The 22,240-nt window shown below is 42.0% G+C and overlaps 1 protein-coding gene across 1 annotated transcript; it reads right to left on the reverse strand.

Annotated features, from left to right (window-relative positions):
* Positions 1-1,246: 1,246 nt before the first annotated feature.
* Positions 1,247-22,201, reverse strand: DCTN5 (dynactin subunit 5). Its single transcript, XM_030871516.2, has 6 exons — positions 22,063-22,201; positions 21,221-21,289; positions 12,723-12,841; positions 9,161-9,272; positions 5,286-5,388; positions 1,247-1,966 (listed from the first exon to the last, which is right to left on the reverse strand). Exons 1-6 carry the CDS (start codon positions 22,108-22,110, stop codon positions 1,869-1,871), a joined length of 549 nt encoding a protein of 182 aa, XP_030727376.1. The 5' UTR covers positions 22,111-22,201; the 3' UTR covers positions 1,247-1,868.
* Positions 22,202-22,240: the final 39 nt, after the last annotated feature.

The raw sequence follows: 22,240 nt of genomic DNA on the forward strand, positions 1-22,240 counted from the left end.
AGCTTATATGTCAGTTATATCTCAATAAATAAATAAATTTAAAAAGAAAACGAACAGTTAGTCGTATAAAGTGGCAAGCTTCCTTTTGCAGGTATTCAAACACAGGCTGGAAGGGAATCTGTCAGACACGCCCTGGAAGATTTCTCTAGGAAGCAAGAGGTTAGCCTAGGGCACATCTAAACTCTGCCAACTACAAGATCCACCTTTTTGGTGGCACAAAAGGGGAAGGGAGCTGGCGGATATGGCTCCCCAAAAACCTGCAACCATCACAGACTGCTGGTATCAGGACACAGCAGACTGTCCCATCGTACCAGGGCAGACCTGAAGAGTGTGGGCTGCAGAGCCAGGCAGACATGCACACATGTATGTGACTTCTGGGTCAGCCACTTCTTCACCACGAAGACTGGAACAAGTTATCTAATATCTTTGAATTTTTTCCTCATCAGTAAAGTGGGGATAACGTCCAGCTTACAGGGTTGGTGTGAGCCCTAGGTAGGCAAGTGAATATAAAGCCCGCAGAAGGGCACCAGGCACACAGTGAAGTGCCCACGAGAGGCTGCCATCGCTGGAGGTGGACAGTGATCACCTTCAAGTGACTTGTTTCATGTGCCAATCTTCTAATGTACAAACATAAAAAGTGACAAACCAGAAAGCAGTTTTACATTGAACTAGTAGAGATGACTACATACAGCTCTTTTTGCAAACCCCATAACCAGATATTAAGTCAAGACAGCTGCTGCTAGATACTAACCTTCAAGGCTAAACTGTCCTACCCCATTCACAGCAGCATCAGGGCTTCAAGCAAGGCCAGCCTTCTCAGGTCTTCACTCCTATATCTTCCTACTAAGCCAAGAGGCCAGAGCAGAACAGGAAGGGTTGTGCTATTATCCAGAAGATAAGAACGGCCCTGCCAACTTCGTTTACTCCTTGGGGCTCTGTGCCCCCAGAATGATTTTAAGAGGCCCCCATGTACATATGAGATTGGGCCCAAGTACAGATATTTTGGTCTGAACTGTGAGGTTATGGCAAAGAAAGGGTGGGTTGAATGGTTTTAGGCCAGGGAGCAAGTGTCACAAATGCTACATCTCCAGTGAAATAAGGCATATACTGCTGTCCCCAAACACCATGAGGCAAGGAGTGGCTGCCAGACTAGTCCACCCACGTGGGAGACTCAAACCTGGGACCTTGCAAAAATAAAATCTGGACACTAAGGGCCCCCCTTTTAGTGAAAGCCAAGGCCCTAGAATAGATGCTAGAAAGTCTTTTATTAGTCACCCTGAATTAAAATGACAGTTCAGGTCACTCTGGAAAGAAGAGAAATACTAACTACCCTCCCTTCAAGTTTTAGTAGCCAACAGGAATCTGGGCTCTGAAAAGTCGCAAAACACTTTTCCAGATTATCAGCAGCTGTGGCAACTGGTCAAATGTGTGAGCAGCAGGGAAGCTGAGTGATCCCTGTGAGCAGAGCTCACTGTGGTAGCTCATGGCCATGGGCAGCTCAAGAGCATCACAACCTCCCCACTGGGACAGAATGCACTGCTCCATCCAGCCACCCACAGGACCAAGGGGTGGCAGTGCTGGAAACAGATGAGTCCATGTTCCACACATAACGGTACGGAGTGACTGTTAATAGATACGGTTTAAGCACAGCATTTGGAGACAATTCCTCTAGACGTTCTGTTATTAAGTCTTAAGAGCTTAGAGCCTGGGAGGATTGAGAAACTCTAAAGAATTAAACCAAAAAAAAAAGAAAGAAAGAGGGCGGCAGGTGTCAAAGACACAAGAGCTCTTTGTAGATGCTGACTGGCTCACTTTGTCCCCAAGTTCATCTTAGAGCTCAAGCGAATTTGAGACACAAGGCAGAGACATTAGACCTGTGTCAAGGGCAAAAACTTCTGGTAGTAGCTCTTCGTGACGTCAATCATCAGCTCCTGGGTACATTCTGGGAGCTCCCCTGAGAAGAGTCCTGAGGAAAGAAAGACCTGGTCAACCACGAGGAGCCGGAGGAGGCCCACATGCAGCTCTGACTTCTGTTTCTAGAAGTCTCCTTTCTTTAGTCATGAATGTCTAAATACTACATTTTCCATCTTTGGTGCTAACAGAATATTTCCACTGACCATATCTTCAAGATGATGTGAATTTGTGTGTGTGTGAGAGAAACAACTAATACTTTCCCAAAATGCAGAAATAAATCCCAGGGACTTCCCTGGTGGCACAGTGGTTAAGAATCCTCCTGCCAATGCAGGGACACGGGTTCAAGCCCTGGTCCGGGAAGATCCCACATGCCACGAAGCAACTAAGCCTGTGCGCCACAACTGCTGAGTCTGTGCTCTAGAGCCCGCGAACCACAACTACTGAACCCACGAGCCACAACTGCTGAAGCCCACATGCCTAGAGCCTGTGCTCCACAAGAGAAACCACCGCAATGAGAAGCCTGCGCACCGCAACAAAGAGTGGCCACCACTCGCTGCAGCTAGAGAAAGCCCGCGCACAGCCACGAAGACCCAATGCAGCCAAAAATAAAAAAGTAAAAAAAAAAAAAAAAATTAAAAAAAAGAGAGAAATATATTCCAGGTAAAAGAGGTTAGTACATCGTGGCATAACCTGAAAAGTTAAGGCAAATCTGACTACATCAGACGTTGTTCCAGGCAAGGGTTCGTCCATCCCCTGGATTCTGGGGTGACGCCTGCTGGGCAAGCCAAGGTGAGAGCTCTTGAGGGAAGAAACTGCCCTGCTATTCATACAATGAAACTGAATCCAAGGCCCGAACATGCTAGATATATTCAAATCACAAATGGAGGTAGAACAGAAACACCTTATAGAAAGACAAAAGATGCAGGAATCCTATGTAAGAATTTCTAGGAAAGAGGCACTCTCACACACTCTGGGTGGACGCGTAAACTCATACAACCGTTTGAAGAGCAATTTAGGAGCATTTAGCAAAACTTTTAAAAGTTCATACCCTGTGACCTGATAATCCAACTTTTAAGAATTTATTCTACAGATAATCTTGCCCAATTGCACAATATATGTACGAAAGCATCAATGCAGCAAAGTTTCTAATCATGAAAAACCAGGTGCAACTTCTTTTGATCCATTATGCCAGAGGATGATTAGTTATACTGTGGGACATTTATGCAATGAAAACCATGAAACTATTAAAAGGCATGAGGTGAATCTCATCATACTGACAAGAAAAGATGCCCAAGATATACTGTTAAGGAAGCAAGTTTCCTAACAGAACAGAGTATGATTCTGTTTATACATGTAAAAACAGTTTCATATTATATACACAAATATATATATAAACACACATACCTATACACTCATACGCATATAAAAACACACACATATGCTCTTGTATATATACAAAGAGAAAGGAGGATAGAAAAAATGGTCTTAAAAGATACACAATTCTCACAGGCACCTTTTACAAACTAGCAGCCCATGTCAGATTTCCAAATATATGTTTAGTCTGTACAGTAGTTAATCTCCTAAAAAAAATTAGTACTCAACAATTAAAAATTCAGAAATACCATACAAAAATTCAGATTTTGAGCTCCTCATGAAACACCAGAAGTTCTCATGATATCATGCCTGTATTCTTAAACAGCTATGATAGCCTATTACTTCAATCATTTACATGATCTGCCGGGCTCCTGTGGACATCTGAGTTTTTGGTCCCTAACCCAGATCCTTTCTGTACGGTTTGCCTTTCATTTTGACTCAGTTTCATGCTGTGGAGCCTTCCAAAAATATACTAGTTTTCCTGCAACCCTATGCCTCTTCATTAAAGGGGGAGATTGCCAACAGCAGTATCTAGATGGTTAGCATTTGTTTGTGAAGTCACATAAAATAAACATGGGAAGTACCCTATCAGTGCAAAAAGTACCGAACTCTAAATAAGGAGCTCTGGGAGTTCCCTGGTGGTCTAGTGGTTAGGATTCAGTGCTCTCACTGTCGTGGCCCGGTTTCAATCCCTGGCTGGGGAACTGAGATCCCAAAAGCCGAGGGGCCAAAAAAAAAAATTTTTTTTTTAAAATAAATAAATAAGAAGTCTTTAGTGCTTGTCAAAGCTTTCCCCCCAGCTAGCTCCGATACGTCGTACAACTCAACCTCCCTAGGCCTCAGTTTCCTCACCTATACAATGATCTCTAAGGTCCCAGGCAGAACCTCCACACACAGTGTTTATCTGGATTTCAAATATCTAGCAGTGCTTCCCTGCCATACGCCATCAGTGCTCAAAGACCATAAATTGGTTCTAAGGGCTTTGAATAAGTTAAAAGAGATTAAGATATTTCGTCAGCAATACACTTCTCATCTCAGCTCAGATGCTTGTCTCACAACTCCTAAAACAATCGCCAAGACCATGCTGATATAGCACTTGCTAAGAACTATTAAACTTTCTCACAGTGGGAACTCATTATGGGGAGAATTACTAAATAAAAGTCTCTTCCTCCTTTGCAAACAGAGGTGCATGAAAGAACAGAATGGCCCATTTCCTCCCCAAAGAATCCTAGTGGATGATTCTGTACATCTTTGAAATTTGCATTCAGTGATCTGAGTAATGAGATTTTTAAAAATTGGAATAACAAATAAACCACCCAGTGGTTAGAGATCATATATTGTCAAATCTCTCTCTTCATATCATCTTCCATCTGTGAATCTGTGATGTGCCTTTACATGAGCTACGTGATTTCCACTGCATAAAACAACATGTAGAAGAAAAGAGACTGTCTTGAGGTGGGGGTTGGGAAATGTGAGGTTTTCTTCTTCTTGCTTTTTGGTGTTTTCCAAGCTCTCTAGCATGAGCATGGATTGCTTTTGTCTCGTCACATGTTTGTAATTTGGAACTCTGAGCTCATGAGGGCTTTGCCTACGGGCAAAGGTCAAAAGATAATGTATTTGCTTCTCTCAGGTGTCCTAGAGCTCTCACTGGTCTTAGAGCATGTTTTATGGTAACTTTTCAGTTAGGGCATTCCTGGGCAGGGCGGGAAGTACAAGTTCAAACCCCACCCAATGTGAAGGTAAGGCCATAGAATTCTCTGGACACACTTTTTATTTTTCCACCCAGAGCCCAAGGCAGGAGAGACATGCTTCCTCATACTTTTCCTGTGCTGGTGACAGATTTATCTAGTTATATTTTAGATAGTATTTCTGAGTACTCTGTACCAGGAGAATGTTTAAGTTAGCTAGATCAACATACTGTTAGAGATAGAAATCGCATGCATTACTTTTGTGAAAGAAAATAAACTTGAGTTTTAATAATCAACACCCAAGGTTACCTGGGCAGCCTGAGAAGACGGTGAATGGTGGGACCACAGTTTCTGGGGGTAATACTGTGTTGTCAAGAATTTTGCAACAGTCTTTCAACACACACCGGCGCCCCTGAAATTAAAATTTTGTTAATAGGAGATAGACCAGGAAATGGGAGTAAAAGTTGTCTTGTCTGCTGTGTGGAATATATTTATATTTTCTCTATTCATGATATCATACAATAGTCATGGACAGTGACAAGAGGCTTGGCTACTATTCCCTATTGCAGGTGGTACATGACAAGCAGGAGGTAAAAATGTGAGTGTGTACAAATTTGAGGTGGGGGTCATACACTAGGGACAGTTCAAGTTACCTTAGGCATTTCATACTACATGAAATTCAATCTTCAAGAATTCTGTTTACTTTTCTTTCTTCCTTTTTTTAATAATTTAGTGGATATCTGTTGTTTTGCTTGTCCAACATCCACTTCCCTTTCTTCTGGTAACAGAAGCTATATTTTCCTTGGATACCGCCCCATCCCCATCTCAGTCCATGTGCTTCACCTCCCATCCCAAACTATGAACCCCAAGCCTGGCCACAGTCACTGGTTTAGGCAATCGGCGTATGAGCTGATGATGAATCTCAATGTCAGGGCTTCTGCTGGGACTACAGGGAAACACTCTTTCCAATGGGGATTTTAGAGGACAGGACAGAATCCTGGACCAGCCACTGGTTTCCATGAGGAAAGGACCTGCCTGAGAGACTCCCAGAGGAAAACAAAAAAGGGAAGGGGATTAATTCTCATGACATCAACTGAACCCCCAGAGTCACTTATGTATGAAATTAGGATCTACTTCTGTACCCTTGCTTCATATTAGCCAGTACATTCGCTTTGAACCTACCAATTTAAGGTCTGTTTGTTCTTTTGCCAATTCCAACTGGAAAAGTCTTGGCAAATTCTTCTGGATATGAAGTTACTAGTTCATTTGTTCCCCCATGGGTAAGTGGTAGTTATTAGAAGGTTTAGGCTGCACATAATGCTTGACTTTATCCACTGTCATCACTTTTCAATTCTGCCATCACCCATGGCATTTTGGGGGCAAGAAATAAGGTCTGGGAACTTCATCTCTTTCATGGCTTAAGGGAAAGGAGAGGCTTCTGTATACAGTTAAAGTTATGTCTCAGACAACTTGCTGAGTAAATGAAAGATTGCATTTACATCATCCAGGTCTATAAGTTTACTTGTGTTCTGGTCAGATGATCTGATAAAACATCCCCAGGTGGCTGAAGATGCGGAACACCTAACAAATACCAGGATAATGCTAACCCATCTAGATCTTAGATTTTACCAAAGAATATGAAAGATACTTTGATTTGGTTGTGTTCAAATTTTTCCCCAGTATTAAATACCTAACTCTTATGTAAGTCCAGGAACTCCTGGGTTGATTGCCAAATGAATTTTTTAAAAAGCTTATACCTCTAAGGTCTGAATTTCTTTAGTGGCTAACTAAGTTGTCTCCAGTTGGGTGGTAACAGCCAAGTTGGGCAACATCTTTAGGTCAGAAGCAAGTTATGACTGCAGCTCATTTCTCCTTGGAAAGTTTTCTTCCACGAATTACCTATTATATTGGCAACATCAAAAATCGGGCAGATGGCCAGCTCCCCTGGTGACTCCCAAATTAACTCAAAGATGTCCTATGACGCCTAAGCTCCTAATAACTCAGACTAAGCACATGGGGCACTGAGTAAAAGGAGTGTGCTGCGTATGGCAGGACACATTCACAGACAGGGACCTGCAGACACAGGGCCCTGGAAGAGAGGGACAGTGGAAATGAACCTTCTCACTGTATACTACCAGCCACCACACAGCCTGAGGGCACCTGCTTTCTAGAGTTGGCCATTCTGCCCACTCAGAGAAATGTGCTCAACTGGGTTTCAGAGAATTCTGGGTAAACTGATCAATTACATGGCAGCAGAATAAAAAATGCAGGTACTTCTTAGGCATGAATGGCTTGGCAATAGCTGAGGAGATAAAAAGCTGAAACTACTTCTTTATTCTTTCCTGGAGAACTTTCCAAGAAGGAGTTAAGAACTATATGTTGCTAGTATTATAGCTACCCATATCTCCTTATGCAAGTTATTTAGCAAGTTACTTAAATCCTGTGAAATAGGATATAAAACCAAGCCCGTAGGGATGCTGTCAAGACTAGAGACAAAAGTAAAACTCATGGCATGGTTAACAGTGCCTATTAATATTGCCTGTTAGGCTTTTCCTGCAGACATTGGGCAATTCTGATTAACACCCACACCTTCACATATCCAAGCATAAGTTAGACTACCACATGAGATGCTACAGGAAGGATCCGTGTGTCATGAAGACAGTTGGACTCTAAATGAGTTCTTGCTAGCTCTGAGATTCTCAAAGGATCATTCTCCTGAGATTACTTGGGAATTTTTAAAGGCTCAGCAAATAAGCCCTGTCAATACTGAACAATGACAATACCATGAATTGATGTATTGAAAAGTGATACAAAAAGCAGAGCACCTAACAATAGGACTAGAATTCCCTAAGCTGTGGGAATAGCATTTGGATTTTAACCGTTCAGACATTTGGCTCTGGGGCTAAAGGACTAGGCTACTATGGTGATGTCTTCACATTGCTGAGGAAAATATCAGGAAAACCCAGCTGTGGCTTGGAAAGCCAGCTTTGGTCAAACAGTCAGAGTGAGGGGAGAGGATGGATTTCTTCTCCCTTTTCTCAACGTCAGCCCGAACCACAGACATTCTGTCTCTAATACATACAAAGGGACTCCCCTGGAGAAGAATATTTGGCAAAACAACTACTCCCCTTAATTCTGAGTAACAAGTCAGACTGGAATGTTTTTCTCATCAGTGGGGTTCTCCATTGCACTGTCCACCTTTGCTGTGCCCTCATGGCTCCTGGAATGTGACTGCATGGCTTCTGCAGGTTTTCTGATACTTTAGGGTCCTAGTCTTATCCAGAGCAGAGAACTGACTCTAAATTAAGGGGAGTGGCCATTTAAATGTATGAAAGGGGTCTTGGTTTTTCCCAGAATCTGAGGGACAAACCTAAAATGTAGGAGACATTTTCCCTGAAAATTTAGGCAGTTTGGCTCTGATCATTAACATTCTTACTCAGGATGGTCTCAGAAATCCTAACTGAAATCAACCTCTTCATCTATGAAATACCAAGAAATTCAGCCTTGGAAAGCCTTGGTTGGGTTAAACAAATTGATATCGAGGCACCTGTGGACCAGGGTCCTACAGGTTCTGCTGAGGGAGGGGCCCCCTCGTACCTGGCAAACCCAGCACCCTGAACTACGTGCAGCTCCCTTAACGTCATGCCCATTGGTGACTTTGACCCTTACACATGCCAATGTCTTCCCTGAAACACTCATTCTCCTCTGGTCTAGGAGCCAATTTTGATGCACCCTTCAAGATCCCCTCACCCCCACCAGACTGTAAGATTCTTGAGGTGAAGCAACAGGTAGGTCACATAGCGGCATGGCTATTCATACCACTAGGGTTCAAATCCCAGCACTACCATTTACTAGCCTTGTCAAATCCCCTAATATCGAAGGTCTTCAGTCTCCTCACCTGAAAACAGGGATAATAACAGTACCTAGTATCCTTGGATGGTTGTGAGAATAAAATGAAATAATCAAAGGTAAGAGTTTAACGTCATATGGAAGAGGTTCCATAAAGGTTAGCCATGATTATTAATGCCTAGGAAAAACTCCAAATTCAGTAATAATTCTGATAGACCAGTAGACCAGAAAGGACTTCTACCCTGCTTGATGACAGAAGCAGAAGCCCACTGATGTGAGGGACGCGAGCTAGAGAGAGAGTGAGGCTGCTCAGCCAGCCAAGTCACCATACTCACAATCACACAGTTCTTGCCAACGTGAACATAAGAGCCAATCTGAGCTGCGTTGACCACACAATCTTCCTCAATAAAGACGTGGTCCCCAATATGTAGAGGAAAAAATGCAACGCTATAGAAGAAAAAGAAGATGAACAAAGAAAGGTCAAGGTGATGTACTTTTGGTCAAGGTTTATAGAACTAAAGATCGTAATCTCAACTCCATCGTCTTTTCTTAATAAGACTGTTCCTAGCAAGGAAAGAATCCTCAGGCTTAACGAATTCTATAATGTTGAAGAAGATGCATGTGACTACTAAATCAAAATCAGAAATATTAGACCAAGGAAATTTGAAAGGAAATAGCAGAACAGTGAGAGCAAAACCTTCAAAGCTAAAAAATCTGGCACCAAATAAAAACAAATGAATGTTTTGCTCATTCTTGCCTCCTTTGAAAATGCCCACAGATCACATTTTCATTAATCTGCTCTATAATCCTTCAGGGGACTGATGTGAGGTTCATGGGATATAATTCTCAACATGCTAAAAATTTATATACTGACTGGTTTTATTGAGAGTCTACTATATGCCAGACTCTGTGCTAGGAACTGCGGAATACAATGGTGAGCAAAAGGGATGCAATCATGCCCATGGAGCTTACAAACAAGAGAAGAAAAGAGAGACTAAATAAATGATTAAATAAGTAATTAGTTACAACTGTGATAAGTGCTACAGAGGAAAAATAACACATTATGAGAGCATATAACAGAGACTTTACTCAGACTGGAGGTTAAGTAATTGAAAGTGACATTTAAGCCAGGACTTAAGGAGTCAGTCGGCTTTCTCCAGACTTGTGACATCATTCCCATTCTCCAGGACTCCTCAAATGTCATTGACTGTGGTCTGTGATCATATTTACAAGAAATTTCGGTACCTTGGGATGTAAAATATTTGAACTGGAACTAATATAAAGCAGCTGGATGCTCATTGGCTCTTTCCAGTCCTGTGTTCTATTTTATCAGGAATATTTTGTCAGAGATGATACCTGTCCTCCACAGACCTATACTTTATTTAAATCTTCCTTAATTCATTTGCATTTTTGGTCTGGACCCCTTGTGTGGCAATGGATTCCTTGATCTTATCATAGTCTACAACAGTACTATCAACTCCTTAATTTTAAATTAAAAACTCCAAACTTTATACTATCAGCTGGTCCTGGTATTGAGATATACAGGGGAGGAAATCGACATTCACCTTCTATTCACGTGTTGCTATTTACACTTTCATATTTCTATATTTCTCATGTGGACTATTCTAATTTACACTTCCCTCCATTCACCAATAAGCTTCTTATTCATTCTCAGTCCTCTTCCTGGACCATATCCAGCCCAATAATGCCTTTATCAGGAGGTGGAGTCAACAACTCTAGCAGAGCATCAGTCACTGTATGAAACCATGAAAAGGTGTCACAGGGTTTTCTGATTTCCACTCAATAGTCCTTTTTTTTAATTTTAAAAAATATTTATTAATATTTTGGCTGCACTGGGTCTTAGTTGTGGCACATGGGATCTTTAGTTGCAGCATGTGGACTTCTTAGTTGCAGCATGCATGCAGGATCTAGTTCCCTGACCAGGGATCGAACCCGGGGCCCCTGCATTGGGAGCACAGAATCTTAACCCACTGGACCACCAAGGAAGTCCCCTCCCCTCAACAGTCTTCTGAGGGACTTCCCTGGTGGTCCAGTGGTTAAGACTCTGCGCTTCCACTGAAGGGGGCCCGGGTTCGATCTCTGGTCAGGGAATTAAGATCCCACATGCCGCACAGCACGGCCAAAAAAAAAAAAAAAAAAAAATAGCCTTCTGAGCTAATGAGCAAATGCTTTCATCTAAATTTCATATGATTTACAATGACTCCCTGCTCCAATTCCTGTACATAATAAAAGCCTGGAGCCCAACATCACTATGGGAAATGCAGGACGATTCCTGCATGATATACACCCAGGTATGGTAGTCTGAGTTAGCTGCCCTCTTCTCTGTTCCTCCCTAACCATGTTCATGCCCCATTGACAGGAGTATCCCATTCTATAGTGGTTATCACGTTACAGCATCACATTCTATAGTAGCTTTCTGTTTATGTAATTCTTTCTATCACTAGGTTATTGTTGTTTTTTTTTTATTTTTATTTTATTTTTTTGCGGTACGCAGGCCTCTCACTGTTGTGGCCTCTCCCATTGCAGAGCACAGGTTCCGGATGCGCAGGCTCAGTGGCCATGGCTCACGGGCCCAGCTGCTCCGCGGCATGTGGGATCTTCCCAGACCGGGGCACGAACCCGTGTCCCCTCCATCGGCAGGCGGACTCCCAACCACTGCGCCACCAGGGAAGCCCTGTTGTTGTATTTTTAATTGAGGTATAGTTTATTTCCAATATATAAGTTTCAGGTGTACAACACAGTGATCCACAATTTTTAAAGGTTATACTCCACTTATAGTTATTATAAAATATTAGCTCTTATTCCCTGTGCTGTAAAACATATCCTTGTAGCTTATTTATTTTATATGTAGTAATTTGTACTTCTTAATCCCCTACCCCTGTCTTGCCCCTCCTCCTTCCCACTGGTAACCACTAGTTCGGTATATCTGTGAGTCTCTTTTTTTTACATTCACTAGTTTGTTTTACTTCTAACACTGGGTTATGAGACCCTATTTGATCCATCTGTATATGCCCAGCTTATAACCTAGTGACTGGCATAAGGAAAGCACTCAATCAATGCTTGCTGAATTCTTGGATGAAAAGCAGATGGTGCCACAGGTAGGAACGAGGAGGGCAAAGCGAGAGAGAGGCAAAGAGAATACCATCATATCAAGCATAGCGGTCGGTTTTCCTGCCCTGTCCATGCCCTTTCTTAGACAATCCTTATGCCCACTGAGAGATCAGGGGGCCTGACTTGACCCTGCTCTCTGGGTCAAAGCTGTTTTTAGACTGGGTGTTTTTAGACTGGGGGTGGGCTGTTTTTAGACTGGGGGTGTTCTCTCTCCCAACATTTTGTTGATAGGACCTAAAATCTCTGGTTGGTATCCATTGGAAGCCTAAATGGAGAAGTGATGTAAAAAAACGGGCTGAGGCAGCAAGGTTGGCTCCATTAGAAAAGCCGGAAGATATAGCTGAAAGAAAAAAGAGGGAAGCAGAAGTGCAGAGAGAAGAACAGTTAAGAAACAGTATAACCTTGGTAACAGAGCAGCAGTCAGACAGAATAGTGGTCTTGACTCTGGCTAGCTGTCCAGTTCCAGGTTCTAGTCCCTTGTGAAGCCTGACCCCTTTTTCTACCCTTAAATTCCATCAAATATGCCTGTGGCTGTTTAATCAGAACCCCCTTTGCTTTTGCCAGCTTAAGTGGATTGTTTCTGGCAACTAACCACCAACTAGACTAAGACAACCAACACCAGAGTTGTGTTCATTATGATGAATTCTTACTTAGTGTCCCAAACAATAGTGTAGACCTGCTCCTTCCCCCACAACTCAACGCATGGATAGTACCACCAGTAGCAGCATCTTGCCCAAGACTGAATCAGGTCATTAAATTACATACCCTTTGCTGAATTTCTTGAATGGTGGCCTTATGACACTCCGACTTTTCACAACACAATGACGTCCAACTCTTACATTTGCCAGATCCCCTCGAATAATACAGTCATTCATCACAATGGTCTATAAAACAAAGCATATTTTAAAAAGCTACTAACATAGCCTAAAACATAATGAAAAAGAGTAGGAAACCAGACAGTTTGAGAGTTATGCTATATTCTACTGAATCACCTGTTCTGTCAAAAGGGATAACTTTTAAGGTAAAGAGAATTGCCCTCATAATACTGATTGCAGTTCAAGATGTTCCCAGTACATCACAGGGTTTGCCCTTATTATCCCATGAATAGGACTCAATGGATGGACAAACATTTATTGAGAATACCTGTGGCAGACCTGGTCTGTGTATCTCCTCAGATGCACTTGGTTCCACCTGCCCCCAAGCCTTGGCTGCTTGCTCAGTGAGAGTCCTGGCTGTTCCCACCTTTGTCTAATCTCCTAACAGTACTATCTCCAACTTCATGCTCCAGAGGTGGACCCACTGAGGTTCTGCTTCCTCTCCCAATTTCTGGACCTAGATTATGTGCTACACTGCAAGGTGTGATATCTGGCTTCCCCAGAGGTTGCCAGGAGGGGCTGAATAACACAACCCAGAAACTGGGGGGAACTAATGCCCCATACTTGGTAAAGAGTAGGCATTCTTGAAATGTCTGCTGAATAAATGAGGTTTTAAAAAAAAAAGTGCACGTGGCTGAGGTTGCGGCTGGGAAAGTAAGCAAGGGACCAGATCATGAAGAATTACCTGTGCTGAGTAGAGAAGTTCAGATGTTTTTCCCTAGCGGGTATAAGGAATCAATGAAAGATTCTAAGCAGAGGATTAACACAAGCGAAGCTTCATTTTAGAAATATTACTCTGGAAGCAGTCTGGAGCCTGAATGGAGGCAGGCAAGACTGGAGGGGATGTGACCCTTCAGATGGATCAAGGTGAAACGAGATGGTGGGCCTTACCTAAGGCAAAAGCTGTGCATCAGGGAAAGAGAAATAAATCAGAGGTAGAGGAATCTGAGCAATCCTTTAGATCCAGCTACCAATTTAGAGGAAGGAGAGGGGGACAGAGATCACATTAAGCAACACTGTGTAAAAAGAATCAGCCAAATTCAGAAATTTGAAAATACTGCAGGACAGTGAGCCAGTTTCCTCAACATATAAATGGCATGCGGAGAAAAACGAGGCAGGGAACGAGAACTGTTACAGATTCAAAGAGACTTAAGAAACACATCAACCAAACAGTAATGTGTACCTGACCTTGTCTGGATCCTGATTTGAACAAGCCAACTGTAAAAAGACATCTTAAGATAATGGAGGGACTTCCCTTGTGACGCAGTGGTTAAGAATCCACCTGCCAATGCAGAGGACATGGTTCAATCCCTGGTGCGGGAACATTCCACATGCCGCGGAGCAACTAAGCCCATGCATCACAACTATTGAGCCTGCGCTCTAGAGCCTGTGTGCCACAACTACTGAGCCCATGTGCCACAACTACTGAAGCCCGCAAGCCCTAGAGCCTGCACGCTGCAACTACTGAAGCCCGCGTGCTCTAGGGCTCGTGTGCTGCAACTGCTGAGCCTGCGTGCTGCAACCACTGAAGCCCACATGCCTAGAGACTGTGCTCCGCAACAAGAGAAGCCACCGCAAAGAGAAGCCTGCACCCCGCAATGAAGAGTAGCCCCCACTCGCCGCAACTAGAGAAATTCCGGGCACAGCAACGAACACCCAACGCAGCCAAAAAAAAAAGATAATGGAAAGACTGAACATGGACTGAGGATTAGATTAGATGATATTAGGGAATGACTGGCTTTTTAAAAAATATAATAACGGTCCTCTATACATTTTTTAAAGCCTTTAAATATCAGTGATATACATTGAAATATTTATGGGTAAAATAATATTATGCTTGCAATTTGCTTTAAAATATTCCACTCCAAAATTGGTTTGAACTTGGCAGGTGAGTATAGAGATGAAGCAAGAATGCCAGAATATTGCTAATTGTAGAAGCTGGTGAATGAGTATATAGAGACTCATTATATGTTCTCTCTACTCTATTTTTTTTTGCGGTACGCGGGCCTCTCACTGTTGTGGCCTCTCCCATTGCGGAGCACAGGCTCCGGACTCGCAGGCTCAGCGGCCATGGCTCACGGGCCCAGCCGCTCTGCGGCATGTGGGATCTTCCCGGACCGGGACACAAACCCACGTCCCCTGCATCGGCAGGCGGACTCTCAACCACTGCGCCGCCAGGGAAGCCCTGTTCTCTCTACTCTTAAATGTGTCCTAAAAGTTCCATAACAATACTGCTCATCTATAAAAAGTAATGAACTACTAATCCATGAATATATCCAACAACATGGATAAATCTCAAAAACATTATGCTGAGGGAAAGAAGCTGACCCCCCCCCCCAAAAAAAGTACATGATTCCAATTACAGGAAACTTGAGAAAATGCAAAACTAACCTCTATTCGTTTTACATAGGTTACCTGGGCAAAGCTAGAAGAAGGCTTGACTGCAGAGGGACACAAGGAAACTAGGGTGATGTAAATATTTTATATCTTGACTGTGGTACTAGTTGCATAGATGTCCCCATCAGCCAAACCTTTTCAAACTGCATATTTAAAATGGGTATACTTGGGCTTTCCTGGTGGCACAGTGGTTGAGAGTCCACCTGCCAATGCAGGGGACATGGGTTCGTGCCTCGGTCTGGGAAGATTCCACATGCCGCGGAGCGTCTGGGCCCGTGAGCCACGGCCACTGAGCCTGCCTGTCTGGAGCCTGTGCTCCGCAACAGGAGAGGCCACAACAGTGAGAGGCCCGCGTACCACAAAAAAAAAAAATAATAATAAAATAAAATGGGTACACTTTATTGTATGTAATATACCTAAATAAAAATGATTTTTTAAAAAATAAATTTATTTATTTTATTTTTGGCTGCGTTGGGTCTTTGTTGCTGTGTGTGGGCTTTTCTCTAGTTGCGGTGAGCGGGGCCTACTCTTCGTTGCAGTGTGCGGGCTTCTCATTGCGGTGGCTTCTCCCGTTGCGGAGCACGGGCTCGGCTCTAGGCACGTGGGCTTCAGTAGTTGTGGCTCGTGGGCTCTAGAAGCACAGGCTCAGTAGTTGCGGCGCACGGGCTTAGTTGCTCCACGGCCTGTGGGATCTTCCCGGACCAGGGCTCGAACCCATGTCCCCTGCACTGGCAGGCAGATTCTTAACCACCGCGCCACCAGGGAAGTCCTAAAAATGATTTTTTTTAATGTTCCATTATAAAATATTTAAAAAGAAAAAAAAAAGAAGAGATTTTATATGACTCGATCATTGTTTAGATGTTGGGTAAGAGAAAAAGAATCTAGGACAGGGTGAGCAATTCTGGGGATTAGATGATAAATTCAATTTTGAAATTCTGAGTTTGTGGAATCTGTGGGATGATCAACAGGCAGTTGTAAATAAAGGTCTGGGGCCCAAGATAGAAGGTCAGGCTAGAGAAGTAGATGGGAACACCTCAAATATAGGTGAATTTAGATAAATCACTAGCCAGAACATGAGGCTCTGAGAAGATACTGAAAAAGAAATGGGCTCACACCTGGAAGAGTTTACCAATCTGACCCACATATGTTCAGTCTATAAAACCTCTATGGGTAAAAAGAAATTTTCACATCTGCTGCTGATTGTAAAGTATTACAGGTCCTCTTGGTTTTTTTGGTTTTGTTTTGTTTTTGTTTTTTTGGCTGTGCCATGCAGCTTGCGGGATCTTAGCTCCCTGACCAGAGATCGAACCCAGGCCCCAGCAGTGAAAGTGCCGAGTCCTAACTACTGGACTGCCAGGGAATTCCTCTCTTGGTTTTTAAAAGCTATCTTCTTCAAGCTTAGAGAGATGTCTATTTCTAGTACATAATTCTTTCATCTGAGATCCTTAATTTACTTCAATCATTGTTTTTCAGCTTGTGTTTCCATCTACAATCAGAGAAAATGACTTATTTTTCTTTTGGAAGAAAACAGAATACCAAGAGTTCTGAGTATTTGGTAATGGCTGTTATTGTTTTATTGTGTTTTAAGTAAAGATAACAATCTTAATCTAGAAATAAAGAAAATCCATATAAGTCCCTCAGTCAGCCTAAATTACATTCCCACTGAGGAAGCAAACACACAAAAAACATAAGAAAGAAACGATATCACAGATGGTCAAAGAAATTTAGCAAGTGGTATTCAAACCCTGGTTTCCTATCTCATAAAGAATGGAGCTAAAGAAGAGAAGTCAGATTAAAAATAGAGGCAACATGGGCTTCCCTGGTGGCGCAGTGGTTGAGAGTCCGCCTGCTGATGCAGGGGACACGGGTTCGTGCCCCGGTCCGGGAAGATCTCACATGCTGCAGAGCGGCTGGGCCCGTGAGCCATGGCCGCTGAGTCTGCGCGTCCAGAGCCTGTGCTCCGCAACGGGAGAGGCCACAACAGGGAGAGGCCGTGTACTGTATTTAAAACAAAACAAAACAAAAGAGGCAACAGGGTGTTAAAATGAAAGGAGGTGCCTAAAAAGACCTCTCAGGGAGAAAAACAGTATTAAAGCATACTTCACCGAACTCAACAAGGACAAGGCAGAGGTGGCAAGTTGGGGGTCTGAGGGCTGTACCTAGAAATGGTTTTCTCTGGCCTCTGCAGCCATTTTTATCATTTAAATTAGATGCTATTATGTGAATAGTAGGACATTTTACATTTAAAAAAAAATCCAGATTTCCAGTTTCTTTTGAGAAAATCAGAAGCTCTGCAAGTACAGGTCTGCACTCCCAATGGCAACAATCAGCCCAAGCTTAGCTAGGTCCTGTATTCTCCAATTCACTAGGCCCCACCATTCTGGTTTACACCCAGTCCTCTTTGCTCATCTGATCCCTGTCTCTTCCTGCAGGCACTGTGACACCCGATGGAAAACAGAAATGTCAAAGTTCTGAAAGGGGCAGGGGCTGGAAACAAAAATGGATTGTTCATAATAACAAAAAGCTGGAAACAAAATAACTATCCACCCATAAAAGACGGGATAAACCGAATTGTACACAGCAGTGAAAATGCATAAACCACAATGAATCTTAGAAACTAAGCTGAGAATGATGTTACTTACTAAATGTAATATATGTTTTCTATTGTCATTATTACAGTAACTGAGAGTAAAAATAGTACGTCACAGAAAACCAAGTAAAGCTAAACAATATAAATTATTTAGAAATACACACATATGTGGTAAAAATTTTGTTTTGAAAAATAAAGAATTTATAAGAAAAAGTTCAGAATAGTGGTATCCTCTTGGAAGGAGGTAGAAGAAAGAAATGGGAGAGGAACTTCAGGCTGTACTGTATTATTATGCATTGATTATGTTCCAGTTCTTCAGTTGGGTGGTGGGTTCATGGTGTTGATTTAATTTTTATGCTTCATAACATATATATCACATACCAGTCTTCTGTGTGCACCAAATATTGCCAAATAAAACACCTTTCAAAAAAGAAAGAGGGCCCCGAATAACCAAAACAATCTTGAAAAAGAAGAAGTTGGAAGACTCATATTTCCTGATTATAAAATTTACTAGAAGTCTACAGTAACCAAAATAGTGTAGAACTAGCATAAGGACAGATATATCAACTATGGAATAGAATTGAGAGTGCAGAAAGTAACCCATACATCTGTGGCCAGATGATTTTCTATAAGGATGACAAGACCATTCAATGGGGAAAGAACAATCTCTTCAACAAGTGGTGCTGGGACAAGTAGAATTCCACCCCCCCCAAAATTAATTAATTAGGACCCCAACCTCACATCATATGCAAAAATTAACTCAAAATGGATCAACAACCATTTAAATACAAGTGCTAAAACCATAAAACTCTTAGAAGAAAACATAGGAGTACATCTTCATGATCTTGGGTTTGGCAAGGATTCTTAGATATACAACATCAAAAACTTAAGCAACAAAAGAAGAAATAGATAAACTGGACTTCATCAAAATTAAAAACTCTTGTGCATCAAAGAACATTATCAAGAAAGTAAAAAGAACATTATCAAGAAAGTAAAAAGACAACCTACAGAATGGTAGAAAATATTTGCAATCATAAATCTGATAAGGATTTAACACCCAGAATATAAAGAACTCCTACAATTCAACAACAAATAGACAAGATTTTAAAATGGTCAAAGGACTGAATAGATATTTCTCCAAAGATATGCAAATGGCCAATAAGATAAAAGATGTTCATCATCATTAGACATTAGGGAAATGCAAATAACACTACTATATATATAAAAGATAACTAATAAGAACCTATTGTATAGCACAGGAAACTCTATTCAGTGCTCTGTAATGACCTATATGGGAATGGAATCTAGCAGAGAGTAGATATATGTATATGGATGGTTGATTCACTTTGCTGTACAGCAGAAACTAACACAACATTGTAAATCAATGATACTCCAATAAAACATTAATTAAAAAAAAAAAACACAATGAGGGGCTTCCTTGGTGGTGCAGTGGTTAAGAATCCGCCTGCCAATGCAGGGGACACAGGTTTGAGCCCTGGTCTGGGAAGATCCCACATGCCGCGGAGCAACTAAGCCAGTGTGCCACAACTACCGAACGTGAGCTCTAGAGCCCATGAGCCACAACTACTGAGCCCACGTGCCACAACTACTGAAGCCCACACACCTACAGCCCATGCTCCACAATGAGAGGCCACCACAACGAGAAGCCCGCGCACCGCAATGAAGAGTAGCCCCCGCTCGCCGCAACCAGAGAAAGCCCGCGCACAGCAACAAAGACCCAACGCAGCCAAAAATAAAATAAAGTAACTAATTAAGAAAAAAACACACAATGGAATATTGAATATCTTTCATATACACATCCAAAAAAAAAAAGAACCCAGAAAATTACAAGTGTTCATGAGAAATTGGTACTCTCTTGCATTGCGGTGGGAACGTAAAATGGTGCAATTTGGCAGTTCTTCGCAAAGCTGAAAAATAGAACTGCCATATGACCCAGACACCCCCACCCCTAGGTATGTAATAAATAACTGAAAACAGAGCTCAAATACATCCTTGTATGCCAATTCATTGCAGCAATACTCACGATAGTGGGAAGGTAGAAACAATCCAAGTGTCCATCAACAGATGAATAAATAAACAAAATATACATATATACAATGGAATATTAGTCATGAAAAGGAATAAAATTCTGATACGTGTGGATGAGCCTTGAAAACATTATGCTAAGTGCAATAAGCCAGCCCAAAGGACAAATCTTGCATGACTATGCTTAAATGACATATATCTAGAATAGGCACATTCATAGAGACAGAAAGTAGACTGAGGTTACCAGGGTCTGGGAGGAAAGGGGATGAGAGTTATTCCTTAATGGGTTCAGAGCTTCCGTCTGAGTGGTGAAAATGTTTTAGAAATAGATATAGTGGTGATGATTGCACAACACTGTGAATATAATTAATGTCAATGAACTGTATACTTAAGTGCTTAAAGTGGCGTATTTTGTCATAAATACACACACACACACACACACACACAAATCTTCCCTACAAAATCACAGAAAATGGTTTGGAATTAGATGAAGGATTTCAAAAAAAACTCCACATATTTGCTAACGAGTCAGATGGAGTTAACTGAATTTTCTAATTTTGTACTAAAACAGTGTATCTATAATTACTAATTATATCTAACTACCAAACTCTATTTCTTTTCTATTAAATCTCATGGTATGATGGGGTAACAGACACAGTAATTGTGTCTCTACTGAAAATATCTGTGATCATTTGATTACAATGAGATTATTTTACCTCTAGAAGTTACAGATTTAATATTTCAAGGAAAATTGAGTGCTCCTAATGGCAGGAAGAAACTATGGACTTCAGTGTTTGTCAAGCTCAAATATATCTTGATATTCTCTCTGGTTCTAAAGTGTTCTAATATTAACCCAGGTTTATGCTCATCTCTGTGCTATTTCAGTTTATTCAGACTACAAGATTCTGAGCCTTTCACATTCCATTTTTCAAATGCATTTCAGATTTTAGTTATCTTTCCCTATTCTCAAATTAAGTTTCAGTTAATAATGAATCATTAATTAGTAAACAGATAATTATATCAGTATCACTTTAGTTTCTACACTAAAATACTGTGCTGTCTATTTATGTTTTGTGTCCAGTAATACAGGACACACTACAATACTGTCCAGTAATTTCAGTGCTAGGTGTCATTGTATTTTGTGCCTGGAATAACAGGAAAAAGGCTTTCTGTTGCCTCTTTTTACTGCATATTTTTTGTATTCAATAAATCCAATTTGGAGCATTAAAAGAGAGAGAGAGAATTTTAGCATATATAGCAATAAATTGGGGACAACATTTCATCTGCCCTGCTAATGTGATAATCAGTGGAAAGAAAGCAGAAATATGCATCCCGGAGCTGGCTCCGTCCCTTACCTTGCCATTGAGAACGATGTTCTGACTTCCACACAGTACAGACTGGCGACTAACTTTGTTCCCAGATGCCTGAAAGGAAAGAGCAGAAAAACGAGGTGAGCAAACTGAGTGGGTTCTGGGCTACAGGTTTCCATCAAGAAAGCTCATACTGGAGAGAAAAGGACTTGCAATGGGGTGTCGTCTGCAATGGAATGAGTCAGGATATCAAAAAAGCAAGGATGAATTAGGAACTTAGGGATTCAAGGAACAGACCCAGAAATTGGATGTGATACGTCTATAGCCTAGCAGCAGCAGATTCGACTCTCATTTCTACACTTCGGTTTTACAGCCCTAAAAACAGGATAATGACTTTACCAATAGCATAGAGCTGTGAGAATTCAATGAAAAAATAAAGGGTAATGCTGACTGAGCACTAACCCGGTTTCGAGCAATTAACACACATCTACATATAGTTTGTATTGACTATAAAGAACCTAACAAACAAACAAAAAAAGAACCTAACAGTCTTTAGCACGTAGTAATAAATTATGACACGTTAGTTTAAAAAAAAATTTTTTTTTTAAAGGCCTTAAGCCCAGAGCTGTAATTATCAGGATGGATGAGACTTGTCCTGCTTTCTGGAAGGCGTTTTATCTCTACGAGGAAATCAGGAATAAATTTTAAAAAGCCTAAACTGGCCATGCAAGGAATGCATAACGAAGCCAGACCATACAAGAACTCTCACTGCGTAATCTCGGACTAAACGCCAAAGGGACCTGGGGTGGGGCAGGGACAGGATGGAGACGGCGGCCTCAGGGGATGCAGGCTTGGAGAGGGGAGGGCAGATGTCTGGACACGCGCACCGTCTCGATGTACTCGGACTTGTTGTAGAGAAGCTCGCCCAACTCCATGGCCACCAACCCCCCTGCGCAGCTCCGGCTCCTGTCAAAGTCTGTCCGCCTGTCTCTCCGCCTCAGACTCCGGCTACTTCCGGCTGCTCCTCCACTTCCGCTCTGGGCGGTCTGCGGTCTCATCCATAGC

The sequence above is a fragment of the Globicephala melas genome, chromosome 15, assembly GCF_963455315.2.
Source record: "Globicephala melas chromosome 15, mGloMel1.2, whole genome shotgun sequence".
NCBI lineage: Eukaryota > Metazoa > Chordata > Mammalia > Artiodactyla > Delphinidae > Globicephala > Globicephala melas.